The following is a 22,200-nucleotide window of genomic DNA, read 5'->3' as shown; positions in this document are numbered from 1 at the left end:
GTGGTGGAGGCAACTGACGGCTCCGTTTCGGAAAACAAAAATAACCTGGGTTCTGTGTATGAAACAAAAACATACCTACTGCTTACAATTCGAAACACCTCACTGTCCTGGAAAACGTGGGAACAGGAATACTGCACTGTAAATGATGGCGACTTGTAATACCCCCCCACCTCCCCCACCTAGAGGAGGCGCTACACCACACACAATTCCATGGAGAATTTGCATCACCCCCCCCACCCCACCCCCAAACACCACTGGAAAAGATAAAAACACCCCTATACATTAATCGGGGTCATGCTGATCCTATCGAGCAAGTCTGGATGTAATCGGCCCTGAACTGTAGGATGAGTAGCACGACAAACAAACAAACACCGGTCCGTGAATTATAGTAAGGATTACAAATGATGTGGAAACAATTTTTCCAAATTAATTATTTTATTCAGAACTGAAGAGATCAAACTAAATACTGTTATAGATGAAGGAGGTTACATGTCAGGGATACCTGCAAAAAAAAACGTAATCAAATAATAATAAAAAAAAACATCAAAATTTATTTTACTGCCACAACAATGCAAAACCCATAACATGATGCTGCCACCACCATGCTTGACTGTATGGATGGTGTTGACTGGGTAATGTGCAGTGTTAATCTTGCACCAGACGAAACACTTTGAATTTGGACCAAAGAGTTCAATTTCTCTCGTTTACCACAAAACGTTTCTCCACATACCGGCAGTATCATGAAGATGCTTTTTCACAAACTCCATATGAGCTTTACGATGTCTTTTTGAGTAATGGTTTCTTTCTTGCCACCTGTCCATAGAAGCCAGCTTTGTGAATGGAAAGGGATATTGTTGATTGATGAATACTGACCCTCATCTCAGACATAGAGCCTTGCCGTTCTTTCAAAGACATTATTGGATTTACCGTGACATCGCAAACCATTTTCCTGCTTGCCCAGCTGCTGAGTTTGGATGGATGACCTGATCTGAGTAGAGTCTGGGTGGGATGATGTCTTCCACTTCTTCATGATGGATTTCACCGTACTCAAAGGGATAATGAGTGACTATGAAATCTTCTTTTAACCCTCTCCTGAACGGTGCTTCTCCATCACTTTATGTCTGATATCTTCAGAAAGCTCATTTGTCTTCATGTTTGCTTTGTTGGTTGACCAAGTGAGTTACACCTTAAAACTCCTTGGATAAGTGTGGGAGTTTAATTTTAAAGTAAAACCACTGAATACATCCAGGTGAAACCGATTACATTAAATGTACAACCTTTCAAACAAATAATTTGCTCCTGAAGTGATTTAGGGTTAATTAGGGAAAGGGTTTGAATCCTCATGATCTGATGAGAATCATACGATTTTCTCTGTTCATCAAACTTATTCACATTTTATCTTCATTTTTTTAGCTTTATCACTTTGGAGTAGTTTGTGAATACTCTTTATGTCAAGTTTGATTTGAAAACATCATGAAACTAGAAGGGCACTCGGTAGAATGCATACCTCCGCCACACAAGGCCTGATCCAGTCAAACATATCGGGCCCAATAAATTTTTGAAGTATCATGCGAAATATCATTTTAGCCCCCATCTCTCAATGGTGAATCACTTCAAGGCTTTAAAAATTCTCGTATCCGGATTTTCACCAAAATCAAAACAATCCGGCCTCGTCACGCCCAACCTGCCCACGAAATTTCATCCGAATCAGTTCATAACTTTGTGACAGATAAACAGACAGGGGTGAAAACATAACCTCCTTCAACCTTCGGTGGCAGAGGAAATAAGCTCAGGTGGCATCGAAATGTGAAAACTTTGGAGGAGGTGAATACTTTTGCAGGCCACTGTATCAAGGTCTCCAGAGACGGAAGAGGGTGATGCCTGCCTCTCCTGAAGGATGAGGGATGTCACGGCAAAGTGTGGAATCAACAAAGAGATAACGAGGATTTTTCAGAGTCAGTGAGATCATTCATGAAGATTAGGAATATAATGGAGCTGAGAACACTGCCATGGGGTACTCCAGCCTTGGGGTACTCTATCCTTGAGAGGGAGAGACGAGAGGATCCCATTGAGAGTCATGTATCGACTGCAAGAGTAGAGGTAGTCGGGGACGCCATGTGTGGAGGTGGCCTTGGATACCAATTCCTCCCCAAACTGACATCACTCTGTAATGAGGATAGCCTATTCAGGCTTGGTTCTCAGCCAAGGCAGAACCGATGCTTTTGAAAAGACAGAGCAAGTAAATGTGGTCCAGGATGCACAGATGGATGGTTCATCTCTCTCTACCTAAAAGTTGCCTTTGCCACTGTTGTGCCAAATATACGCCTTAATTGTCGACTACCCCAGCCAGATCTTTGCCTTTCTGCCACATGTTTCGTGATGTTCAAATCGCACATCACGTGTTGGTTTGTCCATTGTTGACGACTATCATTGGAATTCATGACAGACATTCACGGATGTCTCCTGGAGACCTTGTGATCGAAATACAGGATCGATAGACGACTAGAATATCACAAAAATAGTTTACATAATTTCTGGAAGATCAGCGGTTCCGCCGATGCAGTGCCCGTTACCAGTAAGCTGGTAACTCATTTTGTCGACCTCAGAAGGATGACAGACTGAGTCAACCGACATGGTGTTATTTCAACATGACAATAAAGGCTCGAGCTCAAGACTTGAAGACCTTAACCGTTAAGCAAACGTCAGGCTTGATCATACAATGAAGACCCGTTACATGGTGTACGCACGCACCTGGAGCTGCCCGGACGAGTTGCGGCAGTTTGTACCGATGTACGATTTCATCGAGTGGAAGAGCCAGGGAGCTCCAGCGTATGGCGCCTTGTGCGCCGCTCGTAGCCATCTCACGGCATGGTGGTCTCCACTGCAAGGACCCCTTTCTCCCTCCCGCCTCTGCTCGCGGCCTCCAGAACGGATGCCTCCCACGATCCTCAGGTCTTCGCGACCGCACGTCCCCCAGCGTGCCCGATGGCCGTGCTGCTGCACATGCGTGTCTGATCTCGGACCACGGTCGTCCTTGTTTTATTTCGTGCTCCGTGCGGTTTCGGCAATCCCGGGGAGGTCCCCCGGCCGTGCGTGACCTGGCGCCGGGATTATTTAAAGCCCGAATGAATAATGCATTGCTATGATATGTTATATAGCAGAAACCAGTGACGATCGCAGGGAGCGGAGGGCGCGCGCGAGCCAAAAGAGCACGTTTTTATGAATGGGAGGCACACGAGCCAAAAGGATTCCGCAACGGGAAACGATCAGAGCGGAGAGTGGTGGCGCCTTGTCGGTGTTTGTAATAAATCGATCATATGACGGGAGATAATGATCCTGATCAACCCACCCACTCCCATTTCACTGTTAAAAAAAATAAAATAAAATAATAATATATATATATATATATATATAGATAGATATCTCACACTGTATAAGAGTTATGAGGTCGGTTCGCATTGATGAAATATTCAGGGTGTGTGTGTGTGTGTGTGTGTGTGTGTGTGTGTGTGTGTGTGTGTGTGTGTGTGTGTGTGTGTGTTATGTTGAATGGATTTCCATCTGACCCACAATTTCACCTCAAATCGCGTCATCATTCATTCCTGGGTGATGAGGTGCCCACCTTCCGGCACGCAAGTCATCGCTTTAGCAATCTCGCCTATTAACCCAACCTCAACCATCTGGCGCTTCCGCCGCTCATATTCTCTTGGGTTGTCCTGCTACCGAAGATGCAGGTCACTTCACACCCTCACCCCCTCCCCCCCCCCCCCAATGAAGAAGATTAGTGCTTTCCAACATCTATACGAACAACTTTGGTCGAACGCGCAGATCGATTGTGTAATCTTGAACCCACGGAACAGTCAAGCATGTGCACCGAACATGAAGCTACGGCGATGTCGCCATCTCGTGTCGGATTATTATTGGTGAAGTTGATTTCTCCCATCAAGACCCTGTACATGGAAGAAGGATGCCATTTGACTTTTATATGTTTCCGATATTATAAGTTATTAGAAGTGGAATTTTCAACGAAACGACGGTGGATCGAATTCAGACTGGACAACTGACTCAACCTTATGGACAATGCCCACCAAATGAGCTGTCTATGGTACCTCTTGGAAACCATTCCACGACGGTGTCCGTCTGCCAGGTGGCCGGACATTCGGCGCAACGTTCCTCCAACACTTCAAGTCGATTTAATGGGAGGTGTTCTCACGTGACTTCTGAACGGCAATCATCGGCTGTGAAGGACAAACATGTTTATCAATCACAATTCAGATTGCAAGACCAGGAGTGCAGCTGTGAGGGGTGAAGACACTTGGGCCATTCAATAAGTTCTAGGAACATGAACGCACAATGGGCGACACACAAACTAATCTTCATTAATTGTTCCATATACTGTACAAGGGAAAATGATCAGCAAGTTCAACATTTCTTTACCATTTAGACATAATTATTGGGGGTTTGGGTTCTTTGTTCGGAGAGAGAGGTGGTTGGGGGGTGGGGTTGAATCCCCTTCCGAGAACTTTCTGAACGCCATTGGAATTTGCCATTTGTGTCCCCAGAGTATCAACTCGTGCTGTAAGCTCTGTTCAAATATCCATTATTTAGCTTGTTCCAGCAGCTGCCTTGTAACAGCTTTTTAAAGAATTTACATCGATCTCAAGCTCATAGAGGAGCTGGTATACAAATCACATTCTAGATAAAGTCATCAGTGCACTTTTACATACATTACAAGGATGTTACAAACATGGTACAGAGGGGAACATTGAACCTGAGTTCACCTGTATCAGGAGCCTGGGGTACATATCAGAATGCAAACAAGTAATCCTTTTTCCATTGTGGCATCAAATTCACATCAGACCTTTCCCTTTGGGAGCAAATGGACGGTTAGAGCCACACTGGACCAAAGCATACTTTCTACTCACTGAATAAGCATCGATAGTCTTGGGAAGGAAATTAAAAAAAAGTTAAAAAAGAATAAAAATAAATAAACTTAATCAAATCCCCAAACTACTTTACGAAGAATCGTAGGGGTTTTCAAATCCATATGACAATATGACTTTCCCGATGTGATGACAGTAGAAGCTTCAAGGTCAATATTTTGCATCCTGTCATTCCTGCGTCAATCGCCTCAATGCAAATGTCTAACAAGAAAGTGCACAAGATGCTCCGTGAGTGCTATTCAACATGAAGAATATATATATATATAACGCTCCCCTTTTATTGTCCTCTGAACAAGTGCTCTGCAGGTCAGACGTTGCATCCGATAATAAATCAGAGAGAACCTCAGGCCGAGTGTATCGTCTGCTGGCAACCTGTTTGCAAACCTGAAAAAAATCCCACAGTGACTTACAAAAGCAAGCCAAACTTAAACTGGATACTGGTGGCTAAGCCAAGCCTCAGCAATGATGCAACCAACAGATTGCAGAACCAAATCCCAATCAAATAGGCTTTTGTTAGAAAGAGAAACGTTTTTGTAATAACGAGCCTGCGCAAGTGCACGAGAGCCTTGTGATGGATCATCACCTTAAAGGCCAAAGTTATAAACCATCACTTACTGACATTGTTTGAATAAATGCATCTGCATACGAACAATCGCTTGTAGCATGTAAAGAAAGAACGTATGGCTTAAGAAATGATCGAGGAGAGCATTTCTTGTTTTTAGTAGTTACGTAATTAGCAAAGAGTGACGAAAACAAAAACTTTCTCAATATGGCATCAAATATCTATCTCTCTCACACACACACACACACACACATCTACTATACTCTTCGCAGAGCGTCAATGCTGTAAAAGCAGCTTCCTGAGTAAGGGTTATGCTGGGTGGTTTGCCATTGCCTTCCCAGTTGTTCTGGCAGGAATTTAGAATTTGTTCATGGTGCCAGTGATAGCTTGCCTCCTTTTCGCAAAGGACACCGTGGGATCTTTAATATTCTTTAACTAATGCTGGCAAATGGGATGTCCAGCTTAACATGCATCGGAAGTACGGCAAACACAACTGATACCTCACCTTGCCTGTGACAGTTTATGGATGGGTTTCAAACGCAGGCTCGACAACTTAGAGGACAGTGTGTGTACCTTTAAGCCATCCTGCCAGCCCTATGGCATCAAATAGACAAGGAATAAGAGGTCTGGTGTAAAGGCTTCTGACAAATGATCATCACAAACGAAAATAATATATCTAAATCCCGATCAAGCAGTGGAAAAACAAGCATCAAAAATATACTGATCACAACGAAGCAGGTACACTCCAAAATGTCCATCTCCCAAGGCATCGAGTTTGATTCCTGCTTAGACTACAAGCTGTTACCATAAATGCCTGGTGTTGGCTTAATAGCTGGGGTGGTGAGCTTGGGATCCGAGGGTCCTGAGTTCAAATCCCGCTCAGCTGTTGAATTATTACCAGGTGGGGTTAACTCGACCTGCCATCCTTCAAAGGTCGGCAAAATGAGTGCCAGCATGCTGGTATACTGTGTCGGAGTGGTGACCCATCCAGCATTGTGCCCAATAGCCAAGGAGACTGCTTAGGCAGCACTAACACTTTGCACAGAGTATGGTCCCAATGTATTTATGTAACCATGGTGCTCCATAAGAAGGGATATATATATATATATATATATATATATATATATATATATATATATATATATATATATATATATACATATATATATACACACACACATGTACATCGAGTACATGGTCCTCAAGCATGGTCAACGAGCTGACCGTCCATTCTTCTGTGCTAGACGATAAATATCCGACAACACCATTATGAAAGCAAGCCATTGTGGGCCGGCATGTTGGCAAAATTCCTTCCCTAAGCTTTCCACATCCCTTTGGATAATAAACCATCAAACCCACCATGCATTCATATTACAAATCAAAACACCGCTGTTGTTCACTCGATACCACAAATCAATCAATTTTAAGTTATCACGACAAGATCAGCAAACTAATTATTTGTGGTTCATGGTACAGGGATGGGGAAAAAAAAAAATTAAATCTACCTGGGATAATATGAGTACAAAAAAAAGTCATCAAGCAACAATACTCCTTAAACAATCACTAAAACAATCAACGAACAATAAAGAAGGAACTGCAACACACATCTTACAATCAATGGTTTCAAGGAAAATTTGGCCCCGAGCCAACAAAACTGAAATTTAACCGGTCCAAAGTTTGTTGCACTGAGTTGAAGTCCACCATTAAAATACAATCCAACGATTAAACCATATTTCAAACGATATTTCGTATTTTTAGGGCCGGATATGTTGGAACCGATCAATGGAACACCGCGCGTCAGCAAGCATTGTAAAGGGATTTCTGTCTCGATGCCAGATTATTTTGCTGAACAATAGAAGACTGCACGCTGACGAACAAGATTAACAGGTATACATCGATAGACTCCGGCCGTATTGGCACAGGGGAGATAAAGCGGCATTTGATTCACATCCAACTCGAGCCTGCGACTCTTTCAAGGCAATGCAGCATGGTCAAATCCTGGTTGCTAACCGGATATTGTATTAACATGAAGTTTGCACCAGGCTTTAATGAAGAAAAGCAATGAAAGGACATTGGAATTCCCTAGAGTTGAAATTCCCAATTGGATGAGACTCACAAACAACAATTCTCACCAGAAAGCTCTGCCCTCGAAAATAAATAAATAATGAATTGTGAGCACAGCTTCAATTTAATTTTAGCTTTGAGGAAGAGCAACAGTGAGAAAGTTACTCTTCAATGTTCAGAACACACGATTTATGTTTGTTTCGTTTCCAATAATGAAATTGGAACGAAGTTGTTGAATAACGTACAGATTCCGTGCAGCATATGCGACCGCAGCAAACTGTGTTTCAAGATAACATTTGTAACATTTGAGGGACAAAACCTTGTGTGTACACATTGAGGGACATGCTTCCACGTACACACCGTTTTGTCCTCCGGCTCACTTTCTACATCCTACATACAGGTTCGCTTTATCACACCTGTTTTCCGACCGAACCATTTTTTGGATACAGTGCAGTACACATGAATGATAATGTGAAGTATTTTATATAAAAAGCAAGAGGGAAGTTCAAGTCGGAAAAGATCCTTGAGATTACATTAGAATGAACAATTGAAATTAAAATTGATCTGCGTGCGGACTCACACACAGACCGATTACGATGACCTCTCCTTCGGGGTTGGGCAAGGCTTAAAAAACAAAGGAATCCTTTGGAATGAGTGAGTGCACTCTCTTGGCCAAGTTTCTTGACCTCATCCAAACACATCATACGAGGTTAAATCCAATCACTACGCCCCGTGGTTAAGCACAAACCTTTGCAGTTTTTTGATGGCATTTCCATGCGCGCCATTTTGCAAATTCAGTGAAGGGTGGTAGAGTCTTCAACGAACGATACGATCGGGAAAAATAGACTGTGCGACCTTTTGAGCTAACAAAACAAACTTTATTCTTACATTTATGCCGAAGTTAGGGCATAGCGAGAATGCCATGGCATAAAATGGGTGGAAGTGCACAGGAAAAAGGTAGAATCAGCAAGAGTAGCCTCTTCAATTTCTTCACCTTAGGCTGGAGATGAGGTCTCAACAATTGTCAAGCCAAAGTGAAGACCATGTGGCTATGAACGAGGTTTGCATTTGTTGCGAAACAAACTCAACGTGGCGATTCCTTGCCTCCCTCAGGAACCTTTAAATTAATTGAAGTTCTGTGTTTAATCGCGTCAAAACGTGGTATTCATTTCAAGCCGTGTGTCACGTCGACACGAGTCATGCGCAAATTGAGAGGAGCACGTCACATCAGCGTTTGGACAATTCAACAAAAATTTCACTCCTGGAAAAGCAGTGTACAACTTTCAGCAAAAATGAAAATTAAATGGTGAATAGAAACCGACACAGGCGTCTACTTTGCCAGGAATCCTGGTCATTGAATCTATAAAAAATAGAGTCAAAACAATTGTCCCTCTGACCTAATCATTGGAAGATATTTTCACCTTCCGTTTCACTTTACTTTGACCCTTGAAACACTTTGAGAAGACTTGGGCATCCGCTTGACTTGGCATCGTCTTGGCAGTACAATCTTCACTCATCTCTACAGCCATTTTCTCCAAATGTTCGACATCCTCTTCTCTCTTTATCTTTTTTCGTTTTCTTCCCTTTGCTGCAAAACACAGAATCAAAATTAAAACCAAAACATAATGTGCTGTTCAATGTGTTGGACAGAAACCCTAGTATCAGCGTTAGAGCTGTTTAAGGAAACGGGTGAGCCAGTGTGGTGAAAGGAGATATTTTTTGGCTGATTAAAGTTAGCAGATGCAAAGTGCATGAAAAACGAGACTTCTGAAACCTTTTGGGGAAGGGAGGCTGAAGGAGACTCTTAATTAGTACTTTTTAAATTAATTTATTTGCATGCAACCTGTAGCTGCTTGGATGCATCATTTTATGTGGAAGCGGCAGTGCCGCTGATGCAGTGCCCCGTTACCAGTAAGGGGTACTTATTTTGCCGACCACAGAAGGATTACAGGCTGGGTTAACCTGCCTGGTGTTAATTCAATGGTTAACAGGAGCTCAACCTCAATAACCTAAAATCATAAGCCAGGCACTTTTCCCGTTAAGCCAACACCAGCTTTATTGACACCATGAGGTGTTTTTTTTTTTGTTTCTTTTTTTTTCGCCTGCATCACCAAGGCTTCACACAACTGCATGGCAACGTCCGAAAAAGTGAAACGATGTGGCATTGTTGAGGAGCACAATCACAAAGCTGTCTTACATTTGAAGATGAACAAAAATAATGCTTCATTTGGCGCATTCTGGTAAACAAGACAAACGAGTAGAAAGCAGTGTTAATTTCAACATGTGAAAAAGGTTCAATATGTTGGAGGGCAAAACAATAGGGGGACAAGGGACCATCAGACAAAATGAGTGGCTGACGACCATTACATAACCTAGTATATAACCAGACTTGGCGGTGTCATGGTTATCTCGACCACGACCAAGTCATTCTAATTACTTTAAACATAGAGACAATACCCTTGGGCACTCACCTGGTAGCGGCTGGATAAGATAACCAGGGAAGCACTGGTAGATATGGATGTCCCACAAAATACGTAACGGAGAAGAAAGTAAATTCATATGGAATATTTTTTAATGCCTTGAACAAACTTTGGTCCATCATGGGTGATAATGGTTGTGGTAAAGTTTCATCAAAATCCCTAGAAAAGAAAGCAAATACATATTTTGGGGGATTACCCCCCCAGAACCCAATATTTTTTTAATGGTGTGATCAATCTCTGGTAAATCATGGGTGATGAAGGTGCTGGCCAAGTTTCATCGGAATAGTGTGTGTAGTTTCTGAAAAGAAAGCAAATCCCTATTTTGGGGGGAAATCCCCGTAGGCCCCGAGATTTTTTTAATGCCATGACCAAACATTGGTGCATATATGGTGATGAAGGTTGTGGTAAAGTTTTATCGAAATCGTAAGCGTTGTTTCAGAGAAGAATTTGCAATTATTTGTGGATGGGCGGACGATGCACCATCCCGTAAGCTCCCCGGAACTACGTTCCAGGTGAGCTACAAATGGTATGTGCTGCTTCCTTACTTAGAGCTCAACATTCATAGAGGATAGAGCATGGAGAAGCAAGCAGCGGGTGGCAACTACAGTGCAGACTTGGTGGGCCAAATTGTCTCCTCCTGCATTGAGGTTTCTTGGAAGGAAACTCAATAAATAAGTTAAATGGAAAACAGTAAACAACAAACAGTGAGATGCACCACAGCTCACAAGAAGAGGAATTGTAAGAGAAGACATGAAATTTCAAAACATCTCAAGGAAAGGTCTCAATTTTCATGGCATTTTAAAAATGTCTGGAAGTGGTGGATGTTGAGGTTATTTTCTCCTTTTTCCTTTCTTTAACAACATTATGAATGTGATATATTGGATGCTTACAGTACTCTGCATTTCCATGTTGAGAGTCGTCCTTAAATTTGCTGCAGGTTCTCAGCCTTGACCATATCCTTATAGAGCCCTCATCAAAATGTGAAGTATCAAACACCATGAACAATGTCAGCAAGACCAAATTATCTGCCAAATGCATGGCAACAAGGAAATGTCCAAAGTTCTCAAATATAAGAGATCGAGTAATGTTGCCACGACATGGCAGCAGATCTCTGCTTAAACCACCACTGTTTGCAGCCATTTTGGAGGGGGGTATTAATGACAAAGTATAAACAAAAACCCTGGTTTCACCCACTTTCCCCACCTGAAGATGTCGTTTGAAAAGAAAATAATATACAGCAACAATGCCTCCAGCGACTTCATCAGCAGAGGCATAAAAAGAGGAGATAAGCCAAGAAATTAATATTGATGAATGTTGTTTGTACTCCACCATAACCAATAATTGTCATGACAATCAAGTGCAAGATTTGACACCACGTTTTAACAGTGCAGTAATCAGTATTCACCAAAACAAGTGTGAGCTATTGAATGTTTGCTAAACTTCAAGTTTAACTGCCGGGACATGGTGGGATCGGAGTCAAATTTGCTTGGCAAAGGATCGCTTCGATCAAAAGGTACGGCGCCACAGAATTCCCTCATTGCTGACAATTCCAATGCAAAATTTCCAGAATGATCATATCACATCTCTGTATAATATCGGAGCAGAGATTCAGAGTTGTGGGCCAGTGGACATAAATCTTTCAGTACAAGATGAGGGTTTTGGTTTAATGGAATTACTTTGGCAATCAAGCCTTTTCAGTAAATGTTTATCGAATTAAAACCAAGTGTAACCCTTTCACGAGTACAGTACAAGCGTTATTTCTCATCTCTGCAAGATAATCTCAAAACTGAGTTTACACATGCGATGGCTCATTCATTTTTATTTCCCCCTGAACTGTTAATTCATATTTATTTGGTTTTCATATCAATTCCGAGTCTGTGTTTGTCTAGATATTGGCTAGGCCACATGCTCTCGAGTCTTAAGCCTGACACATTCTCACTTTCTTCTAACCTTCACTCAGACTCACAGGTTAAAAACCACCTCCCACCCCAACCCTTTCCTCATTACCTCTGCCACTGAAGGTGAAGGAGGTTATGTTTCCACTCCTTTCTGTTTGTTCATTTGTTTGTTTTTTTTGTGAAATTTTGTGGATAGGTTCGGTGGTGTGACAATGACGAACCGATTAGATTTTGATGATGATCTGGATCCGGATCTAGCTACAAGAATTTTTTAAATGATTCTTCACCATAAAGAGATGGGGCCAAAAAAACGATATATAGCACGATATCTCAAAAAGTTGTGGACGGATTCGGACGAAACTTGGTGGACAGGTTAGGTGTGTCACAAGGACGAATTGATTTGATTTGGTGAAGATCCTAATCCGGATCTGGAAACGAGAATTATTTAATTGTTAACATGATTCTTCACCATTGAGTGATAGGACGAAAAACGATAAAGTACTGTATAGCATGATATTTCAAAAATGTATTGGGCCTGATATGTTCTCGTGGATCAGGCAATACGTGGTGGAGGTATGCGCTCTTCCGAGTGCCCTTCCAATTTTATGTTTGTATCCAAATGTGACCCCAATACCCCTTCAATCTTCCATGAGGCTCAAACTTGTTACAAAATAAATAAGTAGATCAGACCAACACCAAGGTATTCTGTGCAAAGCTCAGTCTATTATAAGCTGCTGAAAGAAGATTAGTGTTTAATGGCCTTCATCCAAAGCATCACGTCCCACTCTGTGCTGGTGCAGCCGCTTCCTCATCATGCTTGTAGAGAGGAGATAGAGATAAAGGCTCTTGGAATTATTGGCATTTCCTGCCAGGAGGCCAAATTCCAAGGTCTGCTTGCCCACCGCAGGCAGGTTAAAGAAATATGAGTTCCCTTCCAAGGAACTTTGATGCAGGATGAGACCATTAGCCCCATAAAGCCTGTGCAATGGTTGCCAACTTATGGCTGTTTGTCCAAGCTCTACCATTTTTAATGCTAAGCATCAAGCAAGGAAGCAGCATGTACGATTTCTATAATCTTTTGAATGACTCAGCCAGAGTTCAAACCACCGACCTCCCAGACACCAGTGTCTGGCGTTGGTGCACTCAAAGCATTCGTCACTTCACTCTAACAAACTCACCATCTCACCCCCTCACCCCTTAGTCATCCAGCCCACCCATGTTGCACATGTATTTGAAGAATCTCAACAAATTACGCTCCAAATTCTAAACTGCACACTCACCTCCATTCCTTCATCCATCGATTCTCCATTCTGTGGAATTAACTCACTTGGCTGTTGTCTTTTGCCACTCCCTTTGCAGTCACCTCATGCACAACGTCACCTCATGCTTTTTCCCATACCAAACCTTGGTGTCCTCCACTCTCATTGACCTCTATCCCACCCCAACCATTCCTTTCTGCCACTCATGTGTGACGCCTTTGTCAACTTCATTTTGTGAACCCCCTCCGAAGACGATGTTGCCGGTGAATGTCTTGGAACTCACCGTAGGGCGAAGAAGAATTTTCTCTCTCAAGGGACACTGGATACCATTAACCAGTCACAGGGCCAGGCTTAATGGCAGAGCTGAGTTGTTCAGGGAGCTGAGGCATAAAACTACATGCACTGAGAGTGTTCAAGGAGGCCGATGAGCGAGAAATCTGTGAGGGGAAGAGCATCACCTGTGGTCAAGTGATTCTCGTCCTGGTTACAAAAGGAATTCGCGCATTGCGTTCCTCCAAGCCCATCCCTCGGTGCACTGCAGTCGGAGAGGAGGGTGGTGGGCTCCCGACAGACGAGTCCGAAGTGAAGGCACGCTGAGCCGGTAACTTTGAGCGACTGTACCAGGCTGATCCACCAGCTGTTGAGTTGGATGTCAGGAGTGTTACTATCCCACTTATTGACCATCCAATCAACTGTGATCCACCTTCGTTTGTGGAAACAGGCTGCGGTGAACCGGTTGAAATGGGGTAAAGCTCCTGGGATCTGTGGCGTCCATGCTGACTTCTCAAGGCTGGTGGAAGTGCTGTACTCGTGTCGTTGCATGCAGTTCTGTGTTCTGCCTGGAACACAGGCATCATCCCAACTGACTGGAAGAGGGGGCCTTGTTGTCCCTCTCTGGAAAGGGAAGGGTGGTCGCCAGGACCGCAACAACTACCGAGGGGCGACGCTGCTCTGTGTCAGGCAAAGTCTTTGCTTGGATAATTCTTGATAGTGTTCACCACCATCTACTTGAGCACCAATGCCCAGAGCAGTCAGGCTTTACACCAAAGACGTCAAAGATTGACCGCATCCTTGCTCTTTGGCTCTTACCAAAAGCAGATGAGAGTTTCAACAGGGGCTGTTTGCAGCCAATGTTGATCTCTGCCACGCGTTTGATTCAGTGAATCAGGATGCCCTACGGAGGATTATTGGTCCTCGTGAGGTGCCACCAAAACGGATCAATTTGATGTCTGAACTATACTCTGGTTCTGAGAGTGCTGTGAGATATGGTGATGCCATCTCAGACTTATTTTGTGTTGTTGATGGAGTTCGTCAGGGGTGTGTACTGGCCCCCACACTTTTCAGTGCGTGTATGGACTGGATTCTGGGGAGGATGTCAGAGAGATCAAGCTGTGGAGCAGCATTTCGGAATGTCAAGATCTCTGACCTTGATTTCACAGATGATGCAGTCATCTTTGCGGAGACTCTGGATATGCTTTTTGGGGCCCTCGAGGTGCTGAATGAGAGGTCGGAGCTTCTGGGTTTGCGGGTTTCCTGGGTCAACACTAAGATCCAGGCTTTCAATGACGTCTTGGATGCTGCTATCTTGTCTGTACCAGTTTGTGGTGAGGATGTTGAGTTCGCAGAGAGATTCACTTACCTTGGCAGTGATATTCATGTCTGCTGGCTGTGAACCAGAGGTCAATAGACGTCTGGGTCGGGCCTTCGAGTCATGGATTCACTGGATCATGGGGTGTGACGCTGTCGGTACCTGAGCAGGATGACGAAAGTCTGAGTCTTCAGGTCCTTGGTGCTTCCAGTCTTGCTATATGGATGTGAGACTTGGACTCTGACCAGGGATCTGAGATGGAGACTTAATTAGTTTGGTACCAGGTCTCTTCAGAGAATCCTTGGTTATCGCTCATCAGACCTTGTGTCCAATGAGCAGTTTCTGAGAGAGACTCAAATGAGATTTGTTACCTGCATCATCCGTGAGCATCAGCTGCGGCTGCACGGACATGTGGCTCATTTTCCTAATGCTGATCCTGCTCACCAGATTCTCTAGGCGAAGGAGCCTCGTGAGTGGAGGAGGCCAATGAGCCAATCATGTGCTTCGTGGTTGCAGCATCTCAAGGAGATGGGGTTGGGCCTCCATCTCTTTGCTGATGACGACACCCTCTGCCATCCCTCAGATCAGCAAGCAGCAACCTCTTCACTCTCTGCAGATCTGGATAAAATTACAAGCTGGTCTGACACTTGGAACATGTCTTTCAATCCTGACAAATCTCACACTCTCACTATATATCTCTCCAAAAGGACCATCTGGAAACACCCCCCCCCACCCCCCAATCTACTTTCTCAACAATCCTCTTGAAGAAGACCTTTCATTCAAGCTTCTGGGTCTCACAATCGACCAGGATCTTTCCTGGGAAAGCTAAATTTCAAAGCTGGCCTCCAAAGCTGACTGAGCGTCCACCGTCGTGCAAAGTTCTTCCTTGGCACACCTGAGCTCGTGACCACATTCAAAGCTTTCATCCGCAGCCTGATGGAGTAGTGCTCTCCCCTCTGTGCTGGTGATCCTGCCTCTCACCTTTCTCAGCTTCACGCAGTGGAAACGAAGGCATTTAGGATCATTGGTATCTCCCGTGATGAGGCTGAGTCTTTGGGTCTCTCACTCTTTCACCACAGGCAGGTCTGTGCTCTTTCTGTCTTCTACAGTCTCCTCTCAGGCCTCGCCCCCCCGCTCTGTCTCAGATATGCCCCCCCCTAATATTTCCACAAGGCGCTCAAGGTCCGCCAGCAATCCCTTCTGGTAAATCTACCAAAATCATGAATCACTGCTCACCTTCACTCTTTCATTCCTCTTTTTTTCCCACCTTTGGAATAAACTCCCTCACTCTCTTCAATTCCACTCTTCCCTCCAGGTCTTCAAAACAGCTGTTCACCACCATCTCTTATCTTCCCCCATCCAAAACCACAGTCTTTTCTATCCCCGTTAATCCACCCCAAACCCTCTTTCAAATGCCCTGCTTTCCTTCCTGAAAGTCCTCATCGTGTAAGGACCTAAAAGTCCCTGTAGTGTCCATCTTGTTTACCGTGTACCCCGTTCCATCCCTCTCCCTTCCACAGATCTCCTCTTGTCTCTGTTCCCCACTGTTTTCTCCTTCTCCCTTCCACCATTCTTTGTGTCCTGCTTCCCTTGTTGTGCATTCTGTGTGTTCGCTCTCATACGAGCCTCGACAGTGTATACAAAAAAAACAAGAATAATCTTATATATTATTTCCGAGTTTGTGGTTTCGTGTCGCGCTATCTTTGACTTTGTTCTGCGCTCGAGTAACGTGATATGCGGCTTACATTAACTCAAAGACCATATGAGGTGCATGGTACAAAAAAAAGTAAATAAAATGGTTCTGAAACGGTGAAATCGTATTCCACTTACTGCATTAAAGTAAAATTACTACTGATACTCTGCATCAGTTTGGCATCCGGCATAAAACATGTGCCAAATCACTATGCGGATCATACGGGTGATCCGCTGTGGCAACCCCGAACGGGAGCAGCCGAAAGAAGAAGAAGAAGAAGAAGACTCTGCATCAGTTCCTTTCTCAAGAACACCCACCCCAACATGTCGCGCAGAGCACGGGTTATGCTAGTAATAATAATAATTGTCTAGGCATCTGCCTGGGTGATGGCCAGATGGAGCCCCTGGAGTACTGGTGGAAAGTCGACGCAGTGATGCGCTGCTCTGGCTCATGCTCACATACCTGACCTTAGAATATACTGTGTATTTTAGCTCCTTCACGAGCCATGATTTCTGTACATCTATACTATGACAAAAATACTGTTGTGGGTCTTTTGATGTTGAAGAATCTACTGTCTCAGATATGCAAAACACAAAAAAAAACAACCTTTGAAGACCCTTTAAGATCCAAAAGACCCTTTAGACCCCCCAAGACCCCCAAAACCCCAAAGACTCTTCATGACCCTTTAAGACCCCAAATATGACAGGTCAGCGATGGCGAAGTGATAGGCCTATCGACTCAGATTAATCACAAGAGATTCCAATGATCTTGAAAGCCTTGGTTTCCACGGCGACAAGCTGAGAAAGATGTAAGGCAGGGGAGCCAGCCAGAGGGGAGAGCATCAGAGCAGTACTCCATCAAGCTGCGGATGAAGACCTTACAGGTGGATACAAGCTCAGGTGTGCCAAAGAAGTACTTTGCTTGATGGAGGATGCAATGTCCAGTCGGCGTCTGGCTTTGGAGGCCAACTTTGAAATGTGGCTTGCCCAAGAGCGATCATGGCTGAAAGTGAGACCCAAGAGTTTGAGTGACTGAACCTCTGAGATGGTTGTCGAGAAAGTAGATGGGAGGGTTTGCGGAACAGTCCTTTCGGAGTGAGTGAGTGTGTGTGTGGGATTTCTCAGGATTGAGAGGCATGTTCCAACTGTTTGACCAATTTGTAATTTTTGTCAAGGTCTGAGGAGAGGGAAGAGGCTGCTGTCTGTCCGTCAGAAGAATAAGGGATGGCACGGGAGAGTGTGGAGCCATCAGCAAAGGGAAAAAGTGAAATTTTCCAAGAGTCAATGAGATCATTGATGAATATTAGGAAGAGGATTGGGCTGAAAACACTGCCTTGGGATACTTCAGCCTCGACAGGGAGAGGAGAAGAAATGGCTCCGTTGAGAGCCACATGTTGGCTAGAGAGTGGAGGAAGTCAGTAATCCAAAAGTGCAGCTGGTCTTGGACACCATAGACAGACAGTTTAGAGAGCAAAGCAAAATGCCAGACTGTATCAAAAGCTGAAGATATGTCCAGAGAGACGACCCTGATCTCATGACTGATATTGAGGACCTCCATATCTATTGTTGGGAGAGTAGAAGTAGCATTTTCAAGGTAGAATGACGAGGTCTGAATCCGAATTGATGATCCGAGACAAGGCTGTAGGAAAAAAAAAAAGAATGAATTGTGTCAACTGCGATGATGGATTCCATGACCTTTCTGATGATTGGAAGCAAGCTAATTGGTCTGTAATTAAGGGGATACGTTTTTGCACCTTTTTAATGTAATGCTGTGATGTTGGCTGATTTCCAAGCATATGGAAGGTGACCTATGTTAAATGACAGGGTGAAAAGGACAGAGAGAGGAAGTGCAAAAGCAGCAGAGCAAGTTTTAGGACACATGAGCTGATGCCGTCTGCTTCAGTTACAAAGTCAGAGTCGAGGTTTGCCAGAAGTCTGTGGTGCTATTTGAAGTGACGGGAGGGATGGAAGCAAAGCGTACTCTAGAGACAGACTTGACAAGGCGCCACCAGGTTTTAGAGGAGGGAAACAAGTTTGAAAGCTAATTCTTGAGATTGGACAGATGTTGTTTGCTGCTTCTTCTGAATTGTTGTGGGCTTTGTGGAATGAACTGAGGTTGCCTTCAGTTGAATTTGCCATCCAGGAGGAGAATGCAAGTCGTTTGAAAGCAACTGCCTCACCACAGGATTCAGAGTACCAAGAGCGGGAGGATGGGTAAAATAACTGAAGACGAGATGGGATGAATCTTTGCATAAGGGAAAGTAGGTTTCTGTGGAAAAATTCCCAGGCTGAATCAATATCAGAAGCAGTATATATAGGAGACCAGTCCTGAAGTGTGATGGTTGATTGTAGTCCTGCCAGTTTGTCTGAGTGAACTGCCAGTCTCGCCGGTGCTGAGGCTATTCTGCGAGAATGGCCAAAGAGATGCTGACCTTCACAAGCACGTGATCAGATGAGCCAATTGGACCAGAGGAGGAGACTTCAGAGGACGCCAATGTAAAACAACCAATGGGCTGTTAAAATGATTGTCAAATATCAAAAGGTTGGAGCTCATCAGCATAACAGGCCGTTGTAATGGTATAGGTCTCATGACCCAAGCCTTCGGTAAGTGCAATTGGAATCTATCTGAGCTATATAACCACAATGGGTTAGATATGCATTGGCAGTGAACAAGTTTTTGCTTCAAACACAGGCAATTGTTTATTTTTTGGAGTGATAGAGGTAGCCATCTGTTTCTTAACTTTTCTTTTATTCAACTCAACCAGGGACCACACCAGAAAACCCGTCATGAATGATTAAAAGGGTCTTTGTCCGAGTAATTTGTGGACTCTCGCAATGCTGTGAAAAAACACCTCCATCATTATTTACTTTTAATGATGTGTAGAAAACAAGTCGCTGAGGCAGGTGCCACCATGCTTCGGTGGAATGTCTGAGCAGGCCATGTGATGTGCTGGCACTCCTTCACACCCGACACCCAAATGGTGGTTCGAGCCCAAGCGATCACCACACCAGACGCGAGGTGCTATTCATGCAGACACTAATCCTCCCGGATAAAGCCATTTGCATAGTTGCCAACATCGAGAGACAAAAATGTGGATGGAAAGGATACATGGTGCGAGGGAAGGAAGCGGCAGAGAGGAGTGCAGGTCTGGGAGGTGTGGGGGGAAGGGCATGGGAGTTGTGGGGAGGGAAGCTGGGAGTCTGGGAGGGTGAGTCTCAGAGTGGGGTGACGGTCTGGGAAGGGGGTGAAGGGTCTGGGAAGGGGGGGGTAGTTGGGTCTGAGAAAAGGTATCCCCCCCTCTCCGGTTAGGGAAATTCTGAAATCCAATTTGAACCGAGGATTGGTAGTTTAATCATGTAAAATGATCCAAGGTACCAAAATCAACTGATCATTGGTACTACTTTCATTGTATAAAATGAACCGAGGATTGGTACTTTCATTATGTAAAATAAACCAAGGTACCAATATGAAATGAGGATTGTTACTTTCATTGTGGAAAATGAATCGAGATACCAATATGAAACGAGGATCGCTACTTTGCGATAAAGAAATATGATTTTCAATCAGCAGGGTGATTCATTAGTGTGTACGCTGTCTCTCAGATGGATATTAATTGGGAATTTCCGTCAGTCAGCATTCGTTAAAGCTCCCATGGAATCTTTCGTGAAGAGTAGGCGAGCTATCACCAGCACTATGGGTGAATTCCAAATTTCTGCCAGAACTAGTCAAATGTAAGGCCTGGCTAGCCGGTTCACGAAGACTCAGGCCAAGCTTCCCCTGGCCGACTGCACATGAAAGGTGGGATAATGGTGGCTGTTAAAAAAAAAAGAAGAGGAGGAAGAAGAAGAACCCTTTCATTAGCGTAAGAATAAAAAATTTTTTTCCTATCGTAGTATTTTTACCATGGGTTTCCAGCTTGCAGAGTATATGTATAAATTACTTCAAGTGACTTAACCCTTTGAACCCTGAGCTCCTTGGACTTTCGGCTCTCCCACTCTGGGCTCCCTGGAGAAAAATCCAGCCACTTGGGTATATGGAGGCTTGAATAGTGGCCGGTAAAATGGCCGCTCGGGTTCAAAGGGTCAAAAAATCTTTATTTCAATTGTTGATTTTTTCTCTTCTGTTGGGCAGTGTTTTTTGGCAGGACATTTTGTGGACTATGGTCCAAGTTTGAATTTCTTAAATTGAGCACAATACAATGCAATACGATACAGCTGTAAGAATTCACAGTCTCTAAAAAATAAACTGCCAGCATCCTCAGCACAAAGTAACAGTTGCTGCATGATCACAGCCAAGTCGAATAAGATGCAATGCACCAATGACATCCACATGATGAATACCTCCCAAACTGTCGTCAAAATGCGCAACTTACCGCTAGAAGAGTCGAGTGACTGAGCTGCATCTGCGGACATGTGGACAGTGAGACATGTCAACCGAGCAGTCGTGTTTACTTCCCCCAGGAGGACTGGCACAGCTTCAAGCTGAGGAATATCCAACAGTTGTTTTGGCATGTTTCTCCACTCCATCACCAATCAAATGTCAACATCATCACTTTTGCCGATAACAAACCACTTCCCCAATCTAAAGAACAGCAGCAGTCATAACATTTCACCAGAAAAGGAAGCTGTTTATTTACTTGGTCAATTAAAAGTGAAAATTCCAACAGTTACCATGACTAAATCAGTAGTAAACCCTTCTAATTAAGGGAGTTCTTCGCAATTAAGAGATCAAAAGCATTCCCCAAACATTCAGCAGCCTGATCACGTGCCTTTGCCTATTCGTTATACGTCCTGTGAGAATTAGAAAAACCTTCACGCAACGTTATCATTTCAGAAAAACAATGCAATTTGGAAGCATGACGTACGAGTTTCAATTTTAAGTTTAGAGCAAAACGTTCTGAACATACAAGTATCAACGTCAACGAGCCAAGTTAAGAAATGTAGCCTAACATTTAAAGCAGGTGTCATTGTTTAAAATGAAGGAATGGTGGTACATAGCCAAGTATGGACCATGTGGGACTTAGAGGGGTACATGGTAGTGATGGTGCTCTCACACATCTGCTGCCCTTGTTCTTACAGATTAGTGGAGGTCATGGGTTTGGGAGATGCTGCAAAGTAGCCTTTGTGATTTGGTGCAGTCCATCTTATAATCAGTACGTACTGTAGCCACAATGTGCCAATGGTGAAGTGGATGAATATTTAAGCTAGTGGGTGAAGATTCAATCACATGGACTGCTTTATCTTAGATGTTGTCAAGCTTCTCGAGTGCAGCAAATTGTTGTGCATCCATCTAAGCAAGTGGAAAGTATTCTCTCACACTCCTGACTTGAACTTTGCAGATGGTAGAAAGGTTTTGAAGAGTGAGTAGATGTGCTACTTAGCACAGGATATCTTGCCTCTGACCTGCTGTTGTAGACACAGCAATGATGTGGATGCTCCAATATGGGGTCGTCATCAATGTTGACCCCCAACATGTCAGTACTGGGGGAAGTGGTCGCAATAATATTATTAAAATGTCACGAAAAGCTATTGGGTTCGTTCTTGTTGGAAATTGCCATTGTCTGGCACTTAACACGGCAGGAACATCACTTGGCAGATGTCATCCCAAGTCTGGATGTGTGTCCAGCTCTTGAAAGATGCCAACATTGACTGCTTCACCAACTGAGGAACTGCGAGTGGAGCTGAACACAGGCCCGTCGCTAGGGGGGGGGCAT

At 43.9% G+C, this 22,200-nt stretch overlaps 2 protein-coding genes across 3 annotated transcripts in view; both read right to left on the bottom strand.

Moving 5' to 3' along the window:
* Positions 1–3,270, bottom strand: part of LOC147020397 (GRB2-associated and regulator of MAPK protein-like) — a 64,006-nt gene extending 60,736 nt beyond the window's left edge. Inside the window, exon 1 of the mRNA XM_085895723.1 lies at positions 2,752–3,270. Within this exon, the coding sequence (XP_085751849.1) occupies positions 2,752–2,860 (109 nt within the window). The 5' untranslated portion in view covers positions 2,861–3,270. The remainder of the gene's footprint in view (positions 1–2,751) is intronic.
* A 5,155-nt stretch (positions 3,271–8,425) lies between these two features.
* LOC147020396 (p21-activated protein kinase-interacting protein 1-like) overlaps positions 8,426–22,200 on the bottom strand; it is a 59,958-nt gene continuing 46,183 nt past the window's right edge. For both annotated transcript variants that reach the window (XM_085895721.1, XM_085895722.1), the window contains 2 exons: positions 20,860–20,968; positions 8,426–9,157 (listed from right to left, as the gene is read on the bottom strand). In XM_085895721.1, the coding sequence (XP_085751847.1) occupies positions 8,967–9,157; positions 20,860–20,968 (300 nt within the window). In that variant the 3' untranslated portion in view covers positions 8,426–8,966. The remainder of the gene's footprint in view (positions 9,158–20,859; positions 20,969–22,200) is intronic.

This window comes from Eptatretus burgeri, chromosome 9 (genome assembly GCF_056783735.1).
Source record: "Eptatretus burgeri isolate ZD-2024b chromosome 9, Ebu_testis_v1, whole genome shotgun sequence".
NCBI lineage: Eukaryota > Metazoa > Chordata > Myxini > Myxiniformes > Myxinidae > Eptatretus > Eptatretus burgeri.
This window is presented reverse-complemented; position numbering and strand designations above follow the sequence as displayed.